Genomic DNA, 18,682 nt, shown 5'->3' on the forward strand with positions numbered 1-18,682 from the left:
TGTTCTTGGGCCGGATTTTTGTTAGCCGTATGTACGTGAATGTGACCCACAATGCAGCGCGGTGAGGATGCATGATGTTTCAAATCATAAATCTACTTATCCGTTTGTCATCATTCACACACGCTCGTCGGCAGTGTTGCTGGAACGCTTCACAGATAAACCACAGGGACCTCCTGATCGATAACATTTCCCATATCGCATCAACGCTTCCCCCTCGCTCCCTCCCTCCCCCTTTTCTCTCACTTTCTTTTGCGATCGACATCGTTCGTTTTCAATCGACGGCTTTAATGAAAGACGAGCATGTTTGTGTTGATTTGCATAAAGAGCGGGGGATGAGATCTAACCTCAAGAGGTCACTTGAGACACATGTGGGGAGACTGATTGTAATTCCAGGAGTGAACTTTAGCAACATACACAAGATCCATATGCATACCGGGTGTGACTTTTTCTCGGCCTGCATTCGCACCGCCATGGTACCTTCTCGCTTATTGACAGGCCCAATACTAAATTAGCTCATGCCAATAGTCAAGTCAGATTTTTGGTTAAATATGTCACTAGTTCTTAAACTGTTCAGTACAGAGAGCGTTTGCATTCTTGTATTCATCAATTCAAGCTAAATTGGCCCCTACCAGGACAGATACACGAGAAGAAAACAGACTGAGTGATATGTCAACACAACATGGTGACGTTCAAGTCGAAATCAAGAACTGCAAGCCAGATGCAAAGAACAGAGGGAGGGGAGGGAAAATAGAGAGAGAGGGAGGGTGAGCGAATGACAGCGAGAGGCAGAGTTACGCAGCACCCAAACAAAAGAGTGCGAAAACAAAGCAGAAGCTCCGGCGCTGGCGGGGTGCCTGCTGGATTTAAAGCTTATTGTGCGGGGAAGAAACAACGTCAGCTAATGGGCGCACAGAGTGATGCTGCAGGGTTAGCTGTTAGCCGGGTTAGCGCCGACAACAGTCTGAAAATGACTGCTGAAAAAACACAGCAAGCGTTAAAGAATGTGCATGAGCCTGCAGTACTGCAGCAGAAGTGTGTGTGTGTGTGTGTGTGTGTGTGTGCGCTGGATGAGCTCCCAGGTGTGCTGTCGAGAGGGCAGCCTTCTGCCAGGGGAGATGTGAGACTCTAAGAGAGAGAAATGGAGGGATGAATGAAGGGATATCTCTCCATTACTCTTCTGGCTGTCTGCGGGGTGTTCACACACAAGGAGGCAAACACTTTTTCGAAAGAGTCTTGCAGAGGCTGGGGTCGGGTCTGACTTGGGGAGAGGAAACTCCGAGACTTGGAACATGTTCACCATAATCACATGAAGCTGGAACAGATACAGCTGCAGAGGATGGAGAGAGAGAGGGGGGAAAAAAAGAAGAGGAAAAGAGAGGGGGAGAGAGAGTGAACAAAAAGGCTCAGCCTGTTGGGAGAAAGAGAGAATAAAAAGTGATCAAAAAGAGAGAAGAGAAGAAAGAGAGATGAAGGTTCGGGGATTGAGAGGATGCTAAAAATGGGGATGAGCCTGGCGACAAAGAGCGGGAGACGGAGAATAATCAAGACAGAAACGATTGGGAAGAGCGGTAGAGAAGATGAAAGCGAAAAGAGGGGGGGGGGGGGAAAAACTAAAAGCTCTATTGAAGATGGAGACTGGAGTGTAGAGAGAAGGAGAGTAAGTGACGGAGAGAAAGGGTGGCGAGAGAGAGAGAGAGAGAGAGAGGGAGAGAGAGAGAGAGCAGCTCTAGCCAGAGAGAAAAAGGGTTTTAGCCAGATTAAAGAAGCCAGGCAGGCCCTCTTAAGACCATCCGCCTAATGAAATATGTCAAAGCCCATAAAGAAACACTGAGGCCATTTAGGAGGGGAGGGAGTGTGTGTGTGTGTGTGTGTGTGTGTGTGTGTGTGTGTGTGTGTGTGTGTGTGTGTGTGTGCAGGAAGCTCTGCAAACACACTGCGTCAGCAAAAATGAAAAACACGCAAAAGCCCTGTCAATACGCATTAGCCGAGACGTCAACAGGAGAGGAGATGAAAAAAAGAAAGACCGAAGAAGAAGAAGAAGAAGAAGAAGAAGAAGAAGGGGACTGCCGCAGCACAGTGGAGAAATGGATCGCTTCATTTGTCATGGGCCGTAAAGAGTTATAGGGGCTGATCAGAAATTCCAGGAAAATCATCAGCAGGAGGAGGAGGAGGAGGAGGAGGAGAAAGAGGAAGAGAAGGAGGCAGAAGGGAGGAGGAGGAGGAAGAGTAGGAAGAGGAAGAGGGTGAGGAAGAGGAGGAGAGACACTTGTGGGAATGCTGAGTGTGGGGGATTTGAGGTCAGCAAACGGTGCGATGGACATTTGTATTCCAGCGGCAACAGGCTCAGTTGGCTGTTTCAGGTGGATTTAAGAGACCGTTGTACGTGTGTGTGTGTGTGTGTGTGCGTGTGTGCGTGTGCGTGTGTGTGTGCGTGTGTGTGTGTGTGTGTGTGCGTGTGTGCAGAAAGGAAGCCCAGCCTGTCTCCTGACATTCGAACCAAAAATGCTGGTCATGATTCTCTCAGCCTTGTTGAGCGTTGGCGTTGTAAATACTATGCAATGTACCTCCTCTGCTGTTCAACCCATGACTCCTGCAGCTGCTGGTGGTCACATGAGTGCGCTCTCTGACGTGCTCCCTCTGATTCATACTCGAGATGCACACAGACCGACCCAACACAGACTGCACGCTTCTGACACAATCCTGCAGCGGTTACATCGGGCTCAGCGGAAGGAACTGTGCAGCCCCGTCTGCCCTCATGTGCTGCATGGTAATGTCAATAGTTTGGAGTGGGTCAGATCGCCTGCAGGACTTTAATTTAAACTGCAAAAAGATTTATTGTCGGGGGTTGGTTCTTTCACAGTTGTTTCTGCATTTCAAAGCTCAGATTCTTGAACGTAAAGAAGACGTATTGCTGTTTGAACCACTAGTGTGAAATCTCACTCAGTAATAGAGAACAGTAAAACGGACTTTAGTCAAATAAAACCAGGCTGAAGCGAGTGCAGAGGAATAACCCATTCACGAGTCATTGTAATGCAATGCGGCTGCTGTCAGCTGGGCGAGGATTGAGCACCGTGTGCCTGCTGACCTGCACGACTATAAAGCAGCCAGAGCTCAGACACTAAGTGCTTCACAACTCAACTTTGTCAGCCGGGGAGCCGAAGGAGGAGGGAGGAAGCGGAATAAATAAATGTTGGAGAATAGATTAGAAGGAAGAAGAGAAAATGAGAATCTGCACAGAGCAGGTTCATTTATCTCTGTGTGTGTGTGGAAAGATTTTTTTTTTTTCTTTTTTTAGTGTTACACTGAGTGAGACGAGAAGAAAAGAAGAGATGTCGAGCACTAAGTCGAAGTCTCTGATCGTGTGTGACACTCACCGTTCCTCGGCCCATCCAGTGATCCCATGTTGCTCTCATCGGCCACTAGAACACAAAAACACACAGAAGACATGTTGGAAAGAAGTCGGAAGAAAAAATACTCGGCCTGTTCTCACTCCCAACTCGCAAATGCAGGAGCTGGGTCAGTGACCCAAACGCCTCAAAATAAAGTCGTTCTGTCTTCTAGCTGATTTACTCAATGTTACCTTGAGGTCAGAGGAGGGCGCTAATGTTAGCTTAGGGTGGAGGGGTCAAACTAGTAACTTTCCAGGAGTCTGCGGTTCCTTTTCTGTGATGAGGATGTTAACTTTGCTTTTACGTTTCTTAACCCACAAGACCGAGAAAGTGGATCACATCAGTGCAGTTCTGAGGTCTTTACACTGGCTCCCAGTCTGCCAGAGAATAGATTTTAAAACACCGCTGCTGGTTTGAGCGACACCGGTTGTCTGGGACAGGTCTGCTCTCTGTCCCCAGAGTCAGTTTCTACGCTCTGTATATCTGGAACAAACTCCCAGAAAACTACACGTCAGTCAGGAAACGACAGCTGGTGTTTTCTTTGAACCTCTTGGTGCCATCTTGGTGCTTAAACACACCTAAACTACGACCATCTCGTAGCGTTTAGCAGTCTAAAGCTGTTTTAGTTTAAAGTCTAAAACTACAAAAACCTTTATGAGAAACCTTTATGAACACATCTGCAGAGAAATGAACAGACTATATCGGTTTCTGAGTTTATCAGTGAAGCCTGAAAGGTGACGAGGTCGTCGTTTTCTGGATCATAGAGCCACTGACCCTCCTCAGTTATTTGGGCGAGTTGGGGCTTGTTTTACATGGCGGACATACTGAATCACAAAGCAGTAAACTGTTCCAAAGGTTTCCTCTGGTGCTGGCACGTGGTGGAAACGAGTCCCTGCTGGAGGATCAGACGCAGGAGGACAAAATGAGACAGACGGAGAGAGGAAATGAAAAAGAAGCCGAAATACGAGAAACCGAAGATTGCGAGGGAGAAAAAAAAAAAGACAACAACAGATAGAGGTGAGACAATGAGAGAAATAATAAAGGGAGCGGGAAAAAAACAACACCCCACCCACCGGCACCTAATCTAACTAAACAGGACTGCAGCAGACTCCACAGGCGGTGCACCATGGGATACAATAATGGGTTTTCATTACTCTGCTATTTCTCTTAAATAATCCTTTTCATTTTTTATGAGGTCAATTTTCCCGGCGGACAGATGGGCGAGGAGGAGAGAAAATGAGAGGACGGGAGAATATCGGAGGAGAGGAGAGTGAGAAAGTGATGAAGAGGAGGGAGGGGGAGCCGGGAGAGAGAGAGAGAGAGAGATGCAAGGTGATAGGGCGTGACAAAAAAAACCAAAAAAAAAACCACAGAGGTTGGAAATAAAAAAACACAATCAGTGAGAGTAAAGCTGAAATCAAAAAGAGGCTGCTTCATAGAAACATCTGCGGCCGCCACAACAAAGACGCAGACGGAACGTTGTCGTGCTCAAGGGCCAGATAAAATAAAAAAATCCAATACTTTCAAAGTTTGGGAAATAGTGTTTCCAGGCGATGTGACCCTGGTGGATAACGAAAAGGCTTCCTTTTCTGTGGAGGAAAGATACAAATCTGGATGTGCCGGCAGCCATATTTGTCTCCTGCAGTCACAGAGGAAAGGCTACAAAGAGTGGAAAGTCTCTTTGGACGCACAGGAAGGTGTTCGCTGTTGTCATAAATATGTGTGTGCCTGATTACTGTAGAGTAGAGCTCTGAACAACACCTGTTTTCACCCCAAACTTTGGAAGTATGGTACAACCATAGCAGCTACCTCCAATGCGTATAAAGCGCTGACGTTCTGCTTTGCTTCTAGCCGTGCGTGTGGTCGATGGCTGCACTTACTTGGAGTCAGAATCAGATAAATAGTCAAATGACTTTGTGTTTCTACTGAACCTGCATCATTGTACATTAAAAATAAACATGACGGCAAAGTGTAGCACACAGCCTCCTAAAAGGTCTGATGTTTTGAATGCACTTAAAGCTCCTCAAAATCAATCCATAGCAACATTTTCCAAAGCAGACCACTGCTTTTTAGCCTAAAGGCATTAGTTTCCATTATTGCTTTTTCAATGGGAAAGATGTTCCAGCTGAGACTGGAAAGCCTCAGCTGAATAAGTCGTCTATGTGTCTGTGCTCGAGTGTTTTATTTTTTTATTTTTTGCTTTCGTTAAAGTTACCTTCCAGTTGCAGGAGAATGCAAATGAGAGCAGAAACTTTTCTTTCTTGTGTGACTTCTTGGATTCTTTGCATCAAACCCCTTTTTTTTTTTCCACTTTGGTGAAAGTTAAGCGCAGCTGTAGTGTCGCTGGCTTTATTCATGTGAGTGCAGGCAGACAGTGTGTGTGTGTGTGTGTGTGTGTGTGTGTGAAAGAGGATTTCTGTGCCTGAGTGGGATCTCTGAGTCAACAGACTATTTGCCGAGGCGTTCCGGGTCAATAAAAGAAGCTCACCTCTTCCTGTCAAGCACTGTTTAATAAAAGCTAACCTGTCTGGAGTGATGCGGCTAAAGCTCAGCTACGTGTGAGCGTACAGACACGTCGAGGCTCTCCAGAGGGGGGGGGAAGAAAAAAAGAAAAGAAGCCTTTGGTCGTATCTGAGGTCTTGCCATGTTTACACAGCTTTGCTAACTACCTTTTCTCAGCCTTTACAGAAGGAAGGGATGAATGGAAGCAGAGAGATAACACGGGAACAGATTGAAACAGGCGAGGGCCAGAGATGGAGATAGAAGCCAGAGAGGGGAGGACAGATAACGCTGGGTATTGGAGTGGGTCCTCACTGGGATACAGCCGAGAGAGAGAGAGAGAGAGAGAGAGAGAGAGAGAGAGCGTGTGTGTGTGTGTGTTTGTGTCCGCAGACCACCCTTGTCCGTAATGAAAGCCAATCAGCTTGGGTGGCAGCGGCGTGTGCTTCAGGAGGAAAGCCAATACTCTGAACATAATGAACCTGCGATTGGAAATCACAGAGAGGCAGAGAAGAAAGAGACGCGGAGAGAGAAGAGAGGGGAGAGCGGTTAACTCAACAGCTTTTGCTGGAGAACGACGAAAAAAGCTGGGTAAGAAAAAAAGGTGGAGGAAATGCTAAAATGTAAAAAAAAACAAAAACAAAAAAAAAAAGACGGGAAAAAAAATGGGAACAAAATTGAGAACAATATCAGAAAAATCTAAAATAAAAGATAAAGAAAGATTTGAGAGAGACAGAAAAAGGTCGGCTCGGGTTAATTTAGAGGAAATAGGCCCTTTCTTTCTTGGCTCCCACACACACACACACACACACACAGCAAGCAGTGAGATTGGAAACCTCATGCCTTTCATTCGAGCAGACACACACAGACACACACACACACACACACACACACACACACACACACACACACAAGCGTGTTCATGCAGTTGCTCAGAAAGCCCCTGGGTTTATGAGTTCAGGAGGTCGTATCCCCTCAGGGCCGGGGATAATAGGAGGGGGGCTACATATCACAACACAGAAATGTCCTGATAAGAGGCATGTGATCACTGCTGTGTATCTGTGTGTGTGTGTGTGTGTGTGTGTGTGTGTGTGTGTGTGTGTGTGTGTGTAGTCTAGGTCCATGATTAGACACGTATGTTGGCTGTTTTTGTGATGGCTGAGACAACAATGTGGGGTTTAACGTTTTTCTACTGGAGGAGACAACAGCTTCTTTCATTCCTGAAGGAGTGTGTGTGTGTGTGTGTGTGTGTGTGTGTGTGTGCGTGCGCGTGCGTACACTCACCCAGGTCCATGCTCTTGGACGCCCTGTTGCGCGGCACATTGTCCCTCTCTGAATAGAAAGCTGTACTCGTGTGCTGCGGCTTCTGGAACTCGCTGCAAACGATCAAAAAACAAAGTCAGGATTACTTTGTATCAATCAATCAATCAGGCAACGATCAATATGTCCTTTTTTGTGCAGTCAAGAACAGAACGGCTCTTTCCTGACTGGCTGGTTGCATCACCCGAACGAGAAAAATCTCAATTTGAAAATCACCCACAGACAACACATCATTTCATTTCCTCCACTCCAGATGGCGTAACTCGGTAAAACAAAGGCTCGTTTTGTCTCCGTAAAACCGACGAGGAAACAATTATAGTGATGCCCGATTCTTTGATTCTGACCACATGATTTACTGTAAACGCCAATACCAACCTGGTTCAGTTAAGAGAGAAACTCAGAAAAGACATAGACGAGGTGAAGAGAGGGCGACAGGATGGTAGCTACAAGAAGGCGATTAGGACCGAGTTAAGCATTTGAACAGTCTCATGAAAAAAGAGAAATAATCACAGAAGTGCTTCACTGAGTGCTGTCTGTTTTATTGATTGTTTTGTGTAAAATGCAATTTTTTAGAAGGAGGTTTTTACAGTGTGCCAGGCTTTAACAGCTGCCCGTTATGCAAAAACATATTCATTGCTAAATTTCACAACTTTTTGGCATTTCTTCCCCGTAAATCAAAGATGAGGCTTCATTTTTTTTTTAATTCATGTTTTGTTCACATCAAAAAAACCAAGAGTCCTAAAGGTAATCGATGTATTTCAGGAAAACTTTTTGAAAAAGCTTGATGGACATTGTGTTTTATTAAAAAAAAAAAAGGTACATTTTCTAGTGAAGCGTACATTAAGTGACTCTTAATCTACATGACACTGTCTCTGCTGTGGCCGCCCGCTGACCTTGCGGGATAATAACTCAGAATCAGAGCTCTTTATGAGCCTGGGAACTCTGAAAGAACTGACTCCATAATGCGATCACCGTAATTACTTATGCATAATGCAAATAGGCCGCAGCAATTAGAGCGTATATAGTCTAAATAATGTATTGCAATATTTACTGTAATGGCTCTGCTTTATCTCATAACACAGAGGCTCATATTAAGTGTCATTAGAGAACAATAACTCTGAGTGGAGTTTCTTAGCGTGCGTATGATGCTGTGTGTGTATGTGTATATGTTATGAGGGGGAGGAGGGGGGGGAGGTACCTGTGCTGTGGGGGAGTTCTTGGAAAGTCTCTATTCATTTCCTCCACGGTGCCTGGGGAGGGAGGCGGAGGGAAGCTCTGCTCCAGCTCCTCATCATCGTTGCCGTAGTGACTGTAGCCGCCGTTGGTGGTCGCAGCGGGATACCCAGCTGAAGGAAAAAAAAAAAAAAAAAAAAACACACACAACAGAAAACTATTGATTTGGAAAACAAAGCCAACTTGGAAAAACAGATAAAGGTGATTGTTTTCTTGTTCGTTTAGTGAGATTCAGAGACAGCGTAAAAGAATTAGATGCAGCCTCCAATGAGGAGCGTAGTCGTGCTCCGGGTCCTGAAAGTGGGACTCTTGAGCAGCCCACGGACTCAGATATTTGCACGGTACAAGAATCACACAGAGCTCTATGATGGGACGTTGTGGAGAAAAGCTAAAGGGTTAGATGTATTTGAAGCCTTCTTAAATAACCCATGATGTTGATTTAGTGAAACAGTGTGTAGCATCCTAAATATCAAACTCAAAGCTTCAAAAAGCTTGCTCTTGACAGTGACAATGTTCAAAGGAAAGGTGCTGGGGCGCACCCCGTGTACAGAGACTACAGTCCTCCAGGCAGGCAGCCCAGGTTTGAGTCCGACCTGTGTCACTGTCATCCCCCACTCTCTCTCTCTCTCTCTCTGATTTTCTCCTTCATCCACTGTCCTATCCAAATAAAGGCTAAAAATATAGCTTAAAATTCACTATAATTGTCGACAGAGGCGATACAAGTTAAATACACATTTTCATCCTATGCTGAATATCTATCTTGTTTTCTGAATCTAAACATTATCAGCTCGTTGTGGTTGGGACAAACTCTGCAATAACAGGATGTTTAAATACGCTCACATGAGGACGAGTTCTGTCAACAGAGAGCTGAGCGAGGTCAAACATTGAGAAAGAAAACTGTGCAGAGAAACCGCACACACACCCACACACACACACACACACACACACATATCCAAACACACAATGCACAATGCACATCCAAACAAATCCCCCACACACACAAATAATCATTTCCATACAAAAGCGTACTTTTAACTTCCTCACAACTTCCTGCAACATTTCCATAAAGAGTAAACCTCGGGAGCGCATCATTTCCCCACTGTAAAGCCTTTGTGTTTAAATCCCCCCCCCCCCCCCGTTTAAATGACTGTTACTGTACGGCTGCTGCAGCCTGATGGAGAGCTGACAGAGTCTGAGGAAGAAAGACAAGCATCCCTGTATCCCAGTGGGTGAGGGAGGAGGGGGAGACGAGAGAGAGAGAGATAAAGAATGAATTTAAAGCAGTTTGTTCGTCTTTTTTTCTTCTCCTTAACACGGCGTGCAGCACAATACCCTGTATGCAAATCTGGCCCACTTAGAAGCTGTTTCATCAGCGTAATGATTCCAAGGTCAGATCTTTAGCACATGAAAAAGCAAGCGCCGCGTTCGCATATATATATAAAAAAAAAAAAAAACACATTTAATGACTTCCCTTTCTAGCTGCTATAAATATGCAGGGGTGAGAGTGAGACGAGGTATAAAGACAGAGTTTGTAACGGCGAGCTGTAGAGATGCTTTGAGTGGAGTGTTCTGACAATGTCATGAGCGTTGGCTGAGCGTCATGGTGAACACACATGTATGGACACACACACACACACACACACACACACACACACACACACACACACACACACAGGCTGACAAACAAACTGTGTGCACACACTCAGGCGCAGATAAGGCGGGTACACAAACACTCCGAGCCGTCATGTTGACTATCCCGCAGTTCAAATGGACAAATATTTTGTGCCCGGAGTGATTTTTTTTTTTTGTCGAGTGTTTGCTCACCACTTCCTGCGTCTCCGTACGTGTAGTTGATGCTCGGCGGTGGAGTGGGACTCGGGCCGTTCGTGGCGAGCTCTGCTGTCGGGGGTCTGGAGGGTCCTGGGGATCCCTGGTAGGCGTTGTAGCCCCAAGGCTCCTGTCGACGAAGAAAGAGATTTTAAAGACCTGGACCAAATCCAAGTCAAAGATCTCATTTATGAAAAATGAAAGCGCCAACAAAAAACGAGAAAGGTTAGAGGCAGTTCTTTTATCCCCCAGAAGGATCGGGTTAACGTCCTCTCTATTCACGTTGTTTAACACACATGTGCCTTCTACTGCTTTCTGAAGGGCTCATGTGCTCACACCCCTTTTCCTGGTTAAATCGGGGTTTCTGAAACACTGAGAGATCAATTAAAAAAACTTAAATTGAAGGAGAAGTTGTGGCCTGAACTCGACGTGACCTTTAAGGGATCAAATCTGTTTTCAGAATCGTCAGCTCTGAGCTCTCAGAAGGTAGGATGTTGACGGCTGTAATGGCAGACTTGATGCTGCAGAACTGAGGTCTGCATAAGAGAAGATTGGACTCCAAACTGAATTTAATCGACTTAGATTTAAGGGTTTGGTGGAATCTTTCCGAGGATCCTCATGACTTTTTTTTATTATTATTTTTTTTTATCTCTGCTGTAACCTGTGAGAATATTTTAGACATTAAATTGGTAACTTTTGTCTGTTTGGGCGGTTTTCAGTAACCCAAAGGTCGAAAAGAACTTGGTCAGCGCTTTGACAACAGGTTGACCTTTTACAGTGTGGAGGAGGAATAGCGTCATGGGAACGTGTTGCTGCACTCATCACAGCTAATATGTTCTGATGTCCACATTTGGTTTTTTGGCAACGGGCCCACCCAATCTATCAAAACATATCATCATCATTTAAAATGTGGAAGCTACCGACCGCAAAAGTAGAAACAGGGTTGTGTAGTAACTGTGATGTCATCCTCCTCATGTTATTAACATGTGCGATTCTAATAAAGCCTGAAGTTAAATAGATTCCTTTCTTTAATGGATCGACAGCGCTAAACAAACTTCACCTTTTCGGAGGACACAGAGAAGTTGCTGAGTCTGCATACGGGTTTGATTGACAGCTTTCACACAAGCCTTTTTAACCCTCATCAGGTCAGGTCTTAAAAAAACGTCCTTCTCTTCAGCGAGGATCAAGAGAGTCGTTATCCGTTTATTTATTCTATCTTGCTGCTTTCACGGAAAGATCAGCTTTCAAGGTAAATCTCGACACGTCTTGCAGGAGGAGCGCTCGCACTTTATTCAAACGCACATCGACTCGACTAAACAAGCAGGATTTACAAAATTTAACATCAGTTTTGTAGTCGCAGAGTCAAATTTGTAACCAATCAATTAGGATTCTCCTCAGATGGTGACGTGAGAACAGAGAGGAGCAGATTTAGAACAATCCTCGGAGGGATTTTACTCGACGTGCAGACAGCGAGGGCGATGAACAACATCTCACAAAGACGGCAGGTTGATCGTTATTGGGAGAGAAATTTGTCAGCAACTCAGGCAGAAACAGTTTCTTTTGCTTATCGGTGAGGCTGAAAACAGAGAAAACTGTTTATCGTGATGACTGCTGAATATTCTCAGGTGGCACTTTTCTAGTCTTCTGACCACTGGAAGAGATTTCACACGACGTGTCGCGTTCACACGGTCATGCATGTGCACGCTGATGACACACTGTTTTCACACATGTACAAAACTTCTGAAGATTTCCTGACAGATTCCCGAGCCACCCCTGTTCACTTGCTGTGTGAAGTCGCTGCAGGTAATATTCAGGACAACGAGCGAGAGGGCGGGTAGGGGGGGGGGGGGGGGTGACGTTTGTATCCTGTGACCGGTGCGATCTTCCTGTATGTATGTTCTTCTGCGCTCTTTCAGTTGGACAGTGAGTGCGTTCATTCACATGTAGAATGAATAAAAAGGCCAAAGATCCGAGTAGAAAGAGAAAACAAAGAAATTCATGTGACTGTGTGCTTTATTGTGATGTATTATAACTTTGTATAGGAAATAAATACATGATGTAAAAAGAGAGAGCAAGAGGTGAGAGACGGAGAGAGAGACACGACAACGAGGGGAGAGAGAGAGAGAGACAGAAGACAAGGGGAGGGAGAGAGAGACAGATTGAGACATGATGAGGGGAGAGAGAGACAGACAGACAGACGAGGGGAGAGAGAGAGGGAGAGAGAGAGAAGACAAGGGGAGGGAGAGAGAGAGAGGCAGACAGACAAGGGGAGAGAAACAGACAGAGAGACAGACAGACGAGGGGAGAGAGAGAGACAGACAGACGAGGGGAGAGAGAGAGAGAGACAGACGAGGGGAGAAAGAGAGGGAGAGACAGACAGACAGACGAGGGGAGAGAGAGAGGGAGAGACAGACAGACAGACGAGAGGAGAGAGAGAGAGACAGACAGACGAGAGGAGAGAGAGACAGACAGACAGACGAGAGGAGAGAGAGAGACAGACAGACGAGAGGAGAGAGAGAGAGAGAGAGACAGACAGACGAGGAGAGAGAGAGAGAGAGACAGACAGACGAGGAGAGAGAGAGAGAGAGACAGACAGACGAGGAGAGAGAGAGAGAGAGACAGACAGACGAGGGGAGAGAGAGAGAGACAGACAGACGAGAGGAGAGAGAGAGAGACAGACAGACGAGAGGAGAGAGAGACAGACAGACAGACGAGAGGAGAGAGAGAGACAGACAGACGAGAGGAGAGAGAGAGAGAGAGAGACAGACAGACGAGGAGAGAGAGAGAGAGAGACAGACAGACGAGGAGAGAGAGAGAGAGAGACAGACAGACGAGGAGAGAGAGAGAGAGAGACAGACAGACGAGGGGAGAGAGAGAGACAGACAGACAGACGAGGGGAGAGAGAGAGAGAGAGAGAGAGATTCTGTGTCTGTTTTAAAAAGCAGAAAAGCTGATGATGTCATATCACAAATCCTATTTTTGCCATAAATCAAGCTGATCATTTTATAAACTCCACCAAAATAACAAACATGTACGGTCCTTTCAACGCTCTGTCACTTCAGGAAACATGGCGATTTCTCTTTGTGTGCACAAATGGAAACACGGTAATTAAGATAATCCTGAAAGCCCTGACTGGCATGTTATCGACCGGGCCGTCCAGCACTACAAAGGACCCCCACCCAGCTGATGGAGACAGGGACTGGAAGTGCTGGTGGAGGATGAAAGGAGCTTCTTCAGCGTGGTCAAAGAGACGGGAAGCTACAGCTGTCACACACACACACACACACAAATAATAATCCTCTGTACAACAATGAAAGGTGTTTTAATATCTCCGTCATATCAAAGCTCTGGGCGGGGTGTGCTCACAATGTCATGGAGTCCCCGGGGTATCATTAGCACCTACCATACATGTTAATACGTCTCCACATCGTAGCTGTCAATCACTCGCAGCTCATGCATGTGCAGCGTATGCCTGTGCGCGCAAACCTCTGACAGCTCTTCTGATTTATGTGCAAGACGTATAAATCACATCACGTCCCTCCATCCGCCCCTTCATCCATCCCTCCATCCTGCACTAACCGACGACTCGCCTCGGGCTTTTCAAGCAGCCTGGCAGACAGGCAGTCAGATATCTTAATCCCACAACAATAAGTAAACAGGGAGGGAGGGGGAGGGGGGGGGGGATCCATCTATCCAGCCAGCCCCCAACCTACAGCTGCATACAATAGGCTGCTGAGAGGCTTAGTATTGCCTCACCCTTTCTGTGTCACCCAAACGCAACCCACATATCGCAACGGCTCAGGATGGAAGGAGAGAGAATATTTTCTACACTGTGTTAGGAGCCTTACTGGTTTGTCTGTGACCTGTCGGGCCTGTTTGTCCGACCTGGAGGAAAAGGAGCTACAGACACTAAAGTAAACATGTTTCCTAGGAAGCGATCTTTTCTTTTATTACATATTTGAAAGTCCAAAATCTTCCAGTACGGCTGAGTGAGAACGACAAAAAGAGCACAAGCTGTTGTCATCCAATCTCCTTCTGACATTTTTTTTTTTTTTTTTTTTTTTTAAATTGTCATCAACGTTTGCTGGAATTAAAATGTGACTCTCCATCACACATGCGGGATCAAATCACAAATTTGCTGCTTCGCCATTTAATAGAAAACCAAATCCAACTGGTTGATTTGATGGAAATGTTCCCAGTCCAGATGCTAATCCCTGCGAACAAACAAACACTCAAAAGCGGGATTCAGACGCACCTATTGCGAATCGTCGGATAAAGCGTCGGCGAGGGCAGCGCCAAACCTTCTCGGGAGTTTTTTTTTAATCTACAGCCTTGTTTGCAGCTCCGTGAGGCTGAATGTGAGTTAACATGACGTGCTGTGATGCGCCCCAATGTGGAGGCCAACATGTAGATGTTCAGTGTGAATAATGTCAAAAAACAGAAGTCAATGGTGGTAGCTGAGATGTTAGGTCGGTTTAAAACGGTGTGAACTCTGAACTCTGGTGTGGACCAACGAACCGGACTCTGGTCTGCTTGAAAACGGGGGGTCTCCGTTCCATTCCAGTGCGGCAGAGTTTGATCGCTGTGGGTGATCAAACGCCAACCAAACAGGGGAAGAGAACCGAAAAGCAGTGCATTGTGGGTTGAACTTGACCGACTGTAAAATACGCCGAATAGGTTTGCATAGTGTGGCGGTCTATGAGGGGGCTCGGGGAGTTTTATTAAGCTGCCCTGCGGCTCTGTCTGGTTGGTGATGACAGAAGGAGACTATGCAGATATGACGTGAACTTTGAACTCGCTTTGATAGGATTTATCTGCAGGCTTGGATACCTAAACACACACACACACACACACACACACACACACACACACACACACACAGACACACACTAAAGGGAATACAGCATAGATGAGATGTAAATGCCACAAAGGGCAGGTCAATGATAGTGACACACACACACACAAACTATGACTAAGCATCAGCTCAGTGTCAGTCACGGTCCGTCATTGAACTGAATACACAGCTTTAACTAACTAACTGTTGTTTTTTTTTTTTAACCATCTGTCACGTTTGATGTCTTCATCAGTCAGTTCATCCAGACACTCGCGTCGCTTTCCGAGCTTTTGTCGAACACGAGTCCTTGCGTGACTTTGCGATTGATTCTAATTTTGCTCACACCTTCAGCACCTGAGATTAAAAGAAGTCGTAGCTGCAGAGAGAGGAGCGTCTGTGCATGTTAATGCTGAGCTGATTTTTAAAACAAAAAAGACACACAGAAAGGAGGAGGTACAAAAATGCAGTCATGTATTTTTAACCCTTTAATCATCTGTGATAATTTGTATGTGTCACAATTTTCAAACCTGGGCCCTGATTTAGTTCTCCTCTTATTTAGGGTCTCAATGAAGGCAGAAAAAAGGTTTTGTTTTGTTTTCATGCTGTAAAAACTTCATGTGAAGCTCTGTGGTCCGGCAGCTATTCATGCTTCTATTCCTGTTTCACTTGATGATGTTACTAGATCACTATTTTAGACTTTTATGATTTATGAAAATGATGTCTTTCATAGTGCGGGTAGCCTCGTGGTTAGCGCACGTGCCTCTGCATGTTCGGAGGCTACAGCCCTCCAGGCGGACCGCCCGGCAGCTCCTGTCCTGCATGTCACTCCCCACTCTCTCTCTCCCTCCTTGATTTCTGACTCTATCCGCTGTCCTGTCTCTGAAATAAATTCTTAAAGAGAAGCTGTCTTTCAAAAACCTGCATGATCTAACCGGTGCTCTTAAATTATGTCAAAATGCATTCAATTGAAAAAGTAACAACAGAAATCCCTAATTTTATAGCTGTAACAGGACATGTCTGTCGTGGCGGGCGCCATGACAGAGCCACCATGACACACACGATATGTTTATTGTTGTCATGGGAACACCGGATGTCAAGTCAAAGACCGCTGTATAAGGAAGCAAGCGGGAGCTGCTTCTGACAGCTGTTGCCGTATGTGGCTGAATTTACAAACTGTGCCTTTAAATGTGTTCTGTCTCTTTCTTTTTAGCTTAGCGTGAATAGCAAAGGTTAAAAAGAGAAGGGAAACAAGAAAATGAGGCCAAACAGAAGGAGCAGGAACCCAAATATCAGTGAATTAAAAAAGAAAAAAAGGGGAGAGCAGCAAAGAGGGAGGCAGATTGCTGAAAAAACCCAACAGAGAAACAGAGACAGGCATGCAGGAGGCTTCAGATGAGTTTTTATTCAACAGAGGAGGAACAGTGCAGGTGAGGCAGAAAAAAGCAAGTGTACATTCACGTGAAAATTAAAAAAAAAGGGAAAGATATACAAAACATTTTACAAACAAGAGTAAAAAAAAAAAAAAAAACAGGAAAGCCAGCATTGATTGTAGGAGATATTCAGAGAGAAATCAGCGCTGCAGCTAATTAGTGAGTTCAAACAAATGTGACAGAAGGAAGGCAGTGAAGAATTTAGTACTTTAGTTTATGGGTCATATTTTAACAAGTTCATTTGGTGTGAGTTAGTGATGGTGGCGCAGGGCAAAGCTTTCAGCCCGATTAATTGTTTTCTATCAATCACTCAAACTTTCTGTATGAACACTTAGAGGTTTTGGTGCAGAGGAGGAAAAAGGAACATTTTCTTCATTATTTCATTTGACTATAACCGACATGGTAAGTCTTTTAAACTTTTTTGCAGATATGCAATCTAAGATAGAGTCGTAGGAATTACCCTCAAGCTAAATAATGCTCTAAATATGTTTTTTTTAAAGTACGAAACCCAAAATATAATTGCATAAATTACCTTTTTGCACATATTTTAACTCGTGCGTTTCTTCGAGTTTAGAATTTTATGCCGACTTGTTTCATTTCATGATTTAAAAAGCTCCTATCTGCAGCTTAATTCATACTATATATAAACCCAGATGTTGTCATCGTCCACCTGAAAACTGGAGGTGATGCTGTCTGGTTAGCGCCCGGTTGTGTGCGTAGTTGTGCGTGTGTGCGTCTAAGTATCTGTCCACAGATCTGTGTGTGTTCCTGTTGGGACTGGGCGAGTGTATCCTGCCGTGTGAGGGCGGGTCTCCGTACATCTGCCCCGCCATCGCTCGGATGTTTTCTGCGTATACGTTACCCTGACGCCTGTCCTGCGTGTGGATGGCGTCAAGCGTGCGACTGCGTGCGTGTCTGGACCCGCGGCTGCGTGCGTCGATGTACGAGTTGTCGGGCGCCGCGTGTCCCTGCATGTCGACGAGAGTTCGACTGCGTGTGTGTCTGCGATCGAAGCGCTCTCTGTTCAAGTTTCCCTCTGTGCGTGCGTGGAAGCCGCTCATCGTGTTGCTGTGAGAAACGAACCCAAACTCGTAACCCGAAACCGGCCTTTCTTTCTCCGCGCACCCGCCTTCATCATCACTGTGCTCAGCATCCCTCAGGACAAACCCAAACCTGTAGCCGCTCTGCCTCTCCCTCTCCCTCTCCGTCTGGTTGAACCCATACGTGTATCTGGCGTGCGTCTCCCCCGGCCTCTGTGCGCAACGCTCCCTGTGGCTGTGAGGCAGCGGCTCTGACGCTCGCCTCCTCAGCGCGGGGAGGAGAGAGGAGGAGCGGTGAGGGAGAGGCGGCTGCCCGTCCCCGTCCCCGTCACCCATCCGTACCTGATTGTTAGAGGATGTTGGGGTGTATGGTCGGTGGGAGGCGGGTCCGTTTGTGGCTGAGTTCGGTGCAGGGTTGGAACTACCAATCTGAAAGAGGAGAAATATCAACTATTTAACTGTCCTGGATTTCAAACATCTGATTATAACAGAGTTATAGATTCAAAGAGTTAAATACAAATTGTTTTGAATTGCTTCAATAGATTTCTTAAGCTCGCAGCTTCAAATAGGTTGCTTTTCATGCAGTTCAGTTGTTATTTGCCACTGACAGGGTACGATTGCTATTCACAGGATACAGAATATTGGGGGGAAAATCAGCATAATCCCTGACAGTATTCCTCTAAATTGTGTCAGTCTTTTTGAGATTCTGAAGTGGCTCACGATGGTCTCATGTTGTCGGCAAACATGTAGGTCGGCCGCCGTACATTATGTTCCTCCGTGAACGGATCCCGATAGAGAATGACATTCCATTGATTTTTGCCATCATAGTTTCCTGCCAGACACTTCTGAATTATCTTTGAACAGATCCGACTCTGCACACGGCTCCATAATGCAGACGTATTCCCTGAATGTTTAACGACGCCGTATTTATCAAAACAAATCCAGGGAGTCTGAAAAATATATCCCACTGCCCCACAGGCAGCACAAGTTAAAGTCATTGTTTTTACAGATTTAGAGAGATTTACAGATTTTAATATTCTGTCATTGGACTTCTGCAGAATTTTAAAAATCCTTCAAATCCGATGATATGAAACCACTCTGCCTTTCTAA

The 18,682-nt window shown here is 45.6% G+C and overlaps 1 protein-coding gene across 2 annotated transcripts in view; it reads right to left on the reverse strand.

The window, feature by feature from the left end:
* The window catches only part of pard3ba (par-3 family cell polarity regulator beta a), a 155,214-nt gene that overhangs the window by 67,561 nt on the left and 68,971 nt on the right, over positions 1–18,682 (reverse strand). For both annotated transcript variants that reach the window (XM_065951802.1, XM_065951803.1), the window contains 5 exons: positions 17,915–18,001; positions 10,266–10,398; positions 8,407–8,554; positions 7,173–7,264; positions 3,375–3,419 (listed from right to left, as the gene is read on the reverse strand). In XM_065951802.1, the coding sequence (XP_065807874.1) occupies positions 3,375–3,419; positions 7,173–7,264; positions 8,407–8,554; positions 10,266–10,398; positions 17,915–18,001 (505 nt within the window). The remainder of the gene's footprint in view (positions 1–3,374; positions 3,420–7,172; positions 7,265–8,406; positions 8,555–10,265; positions 10,399–17,914; positions 18,002–18,682) is intronic.

The sequence above is a fragment of the Labrus bergylta genome, chromosome 24 (assembly GCF_963930695.1).
Source record: "Labrus bergylta chromosome 24, fLabBer1.1, whole genome shotgun sequence".
NCBI lineage: Eukaryota > Metazoa > Chordata > Actinopteri > Labriformes > Labridae > Labrus > Labrus bergylta.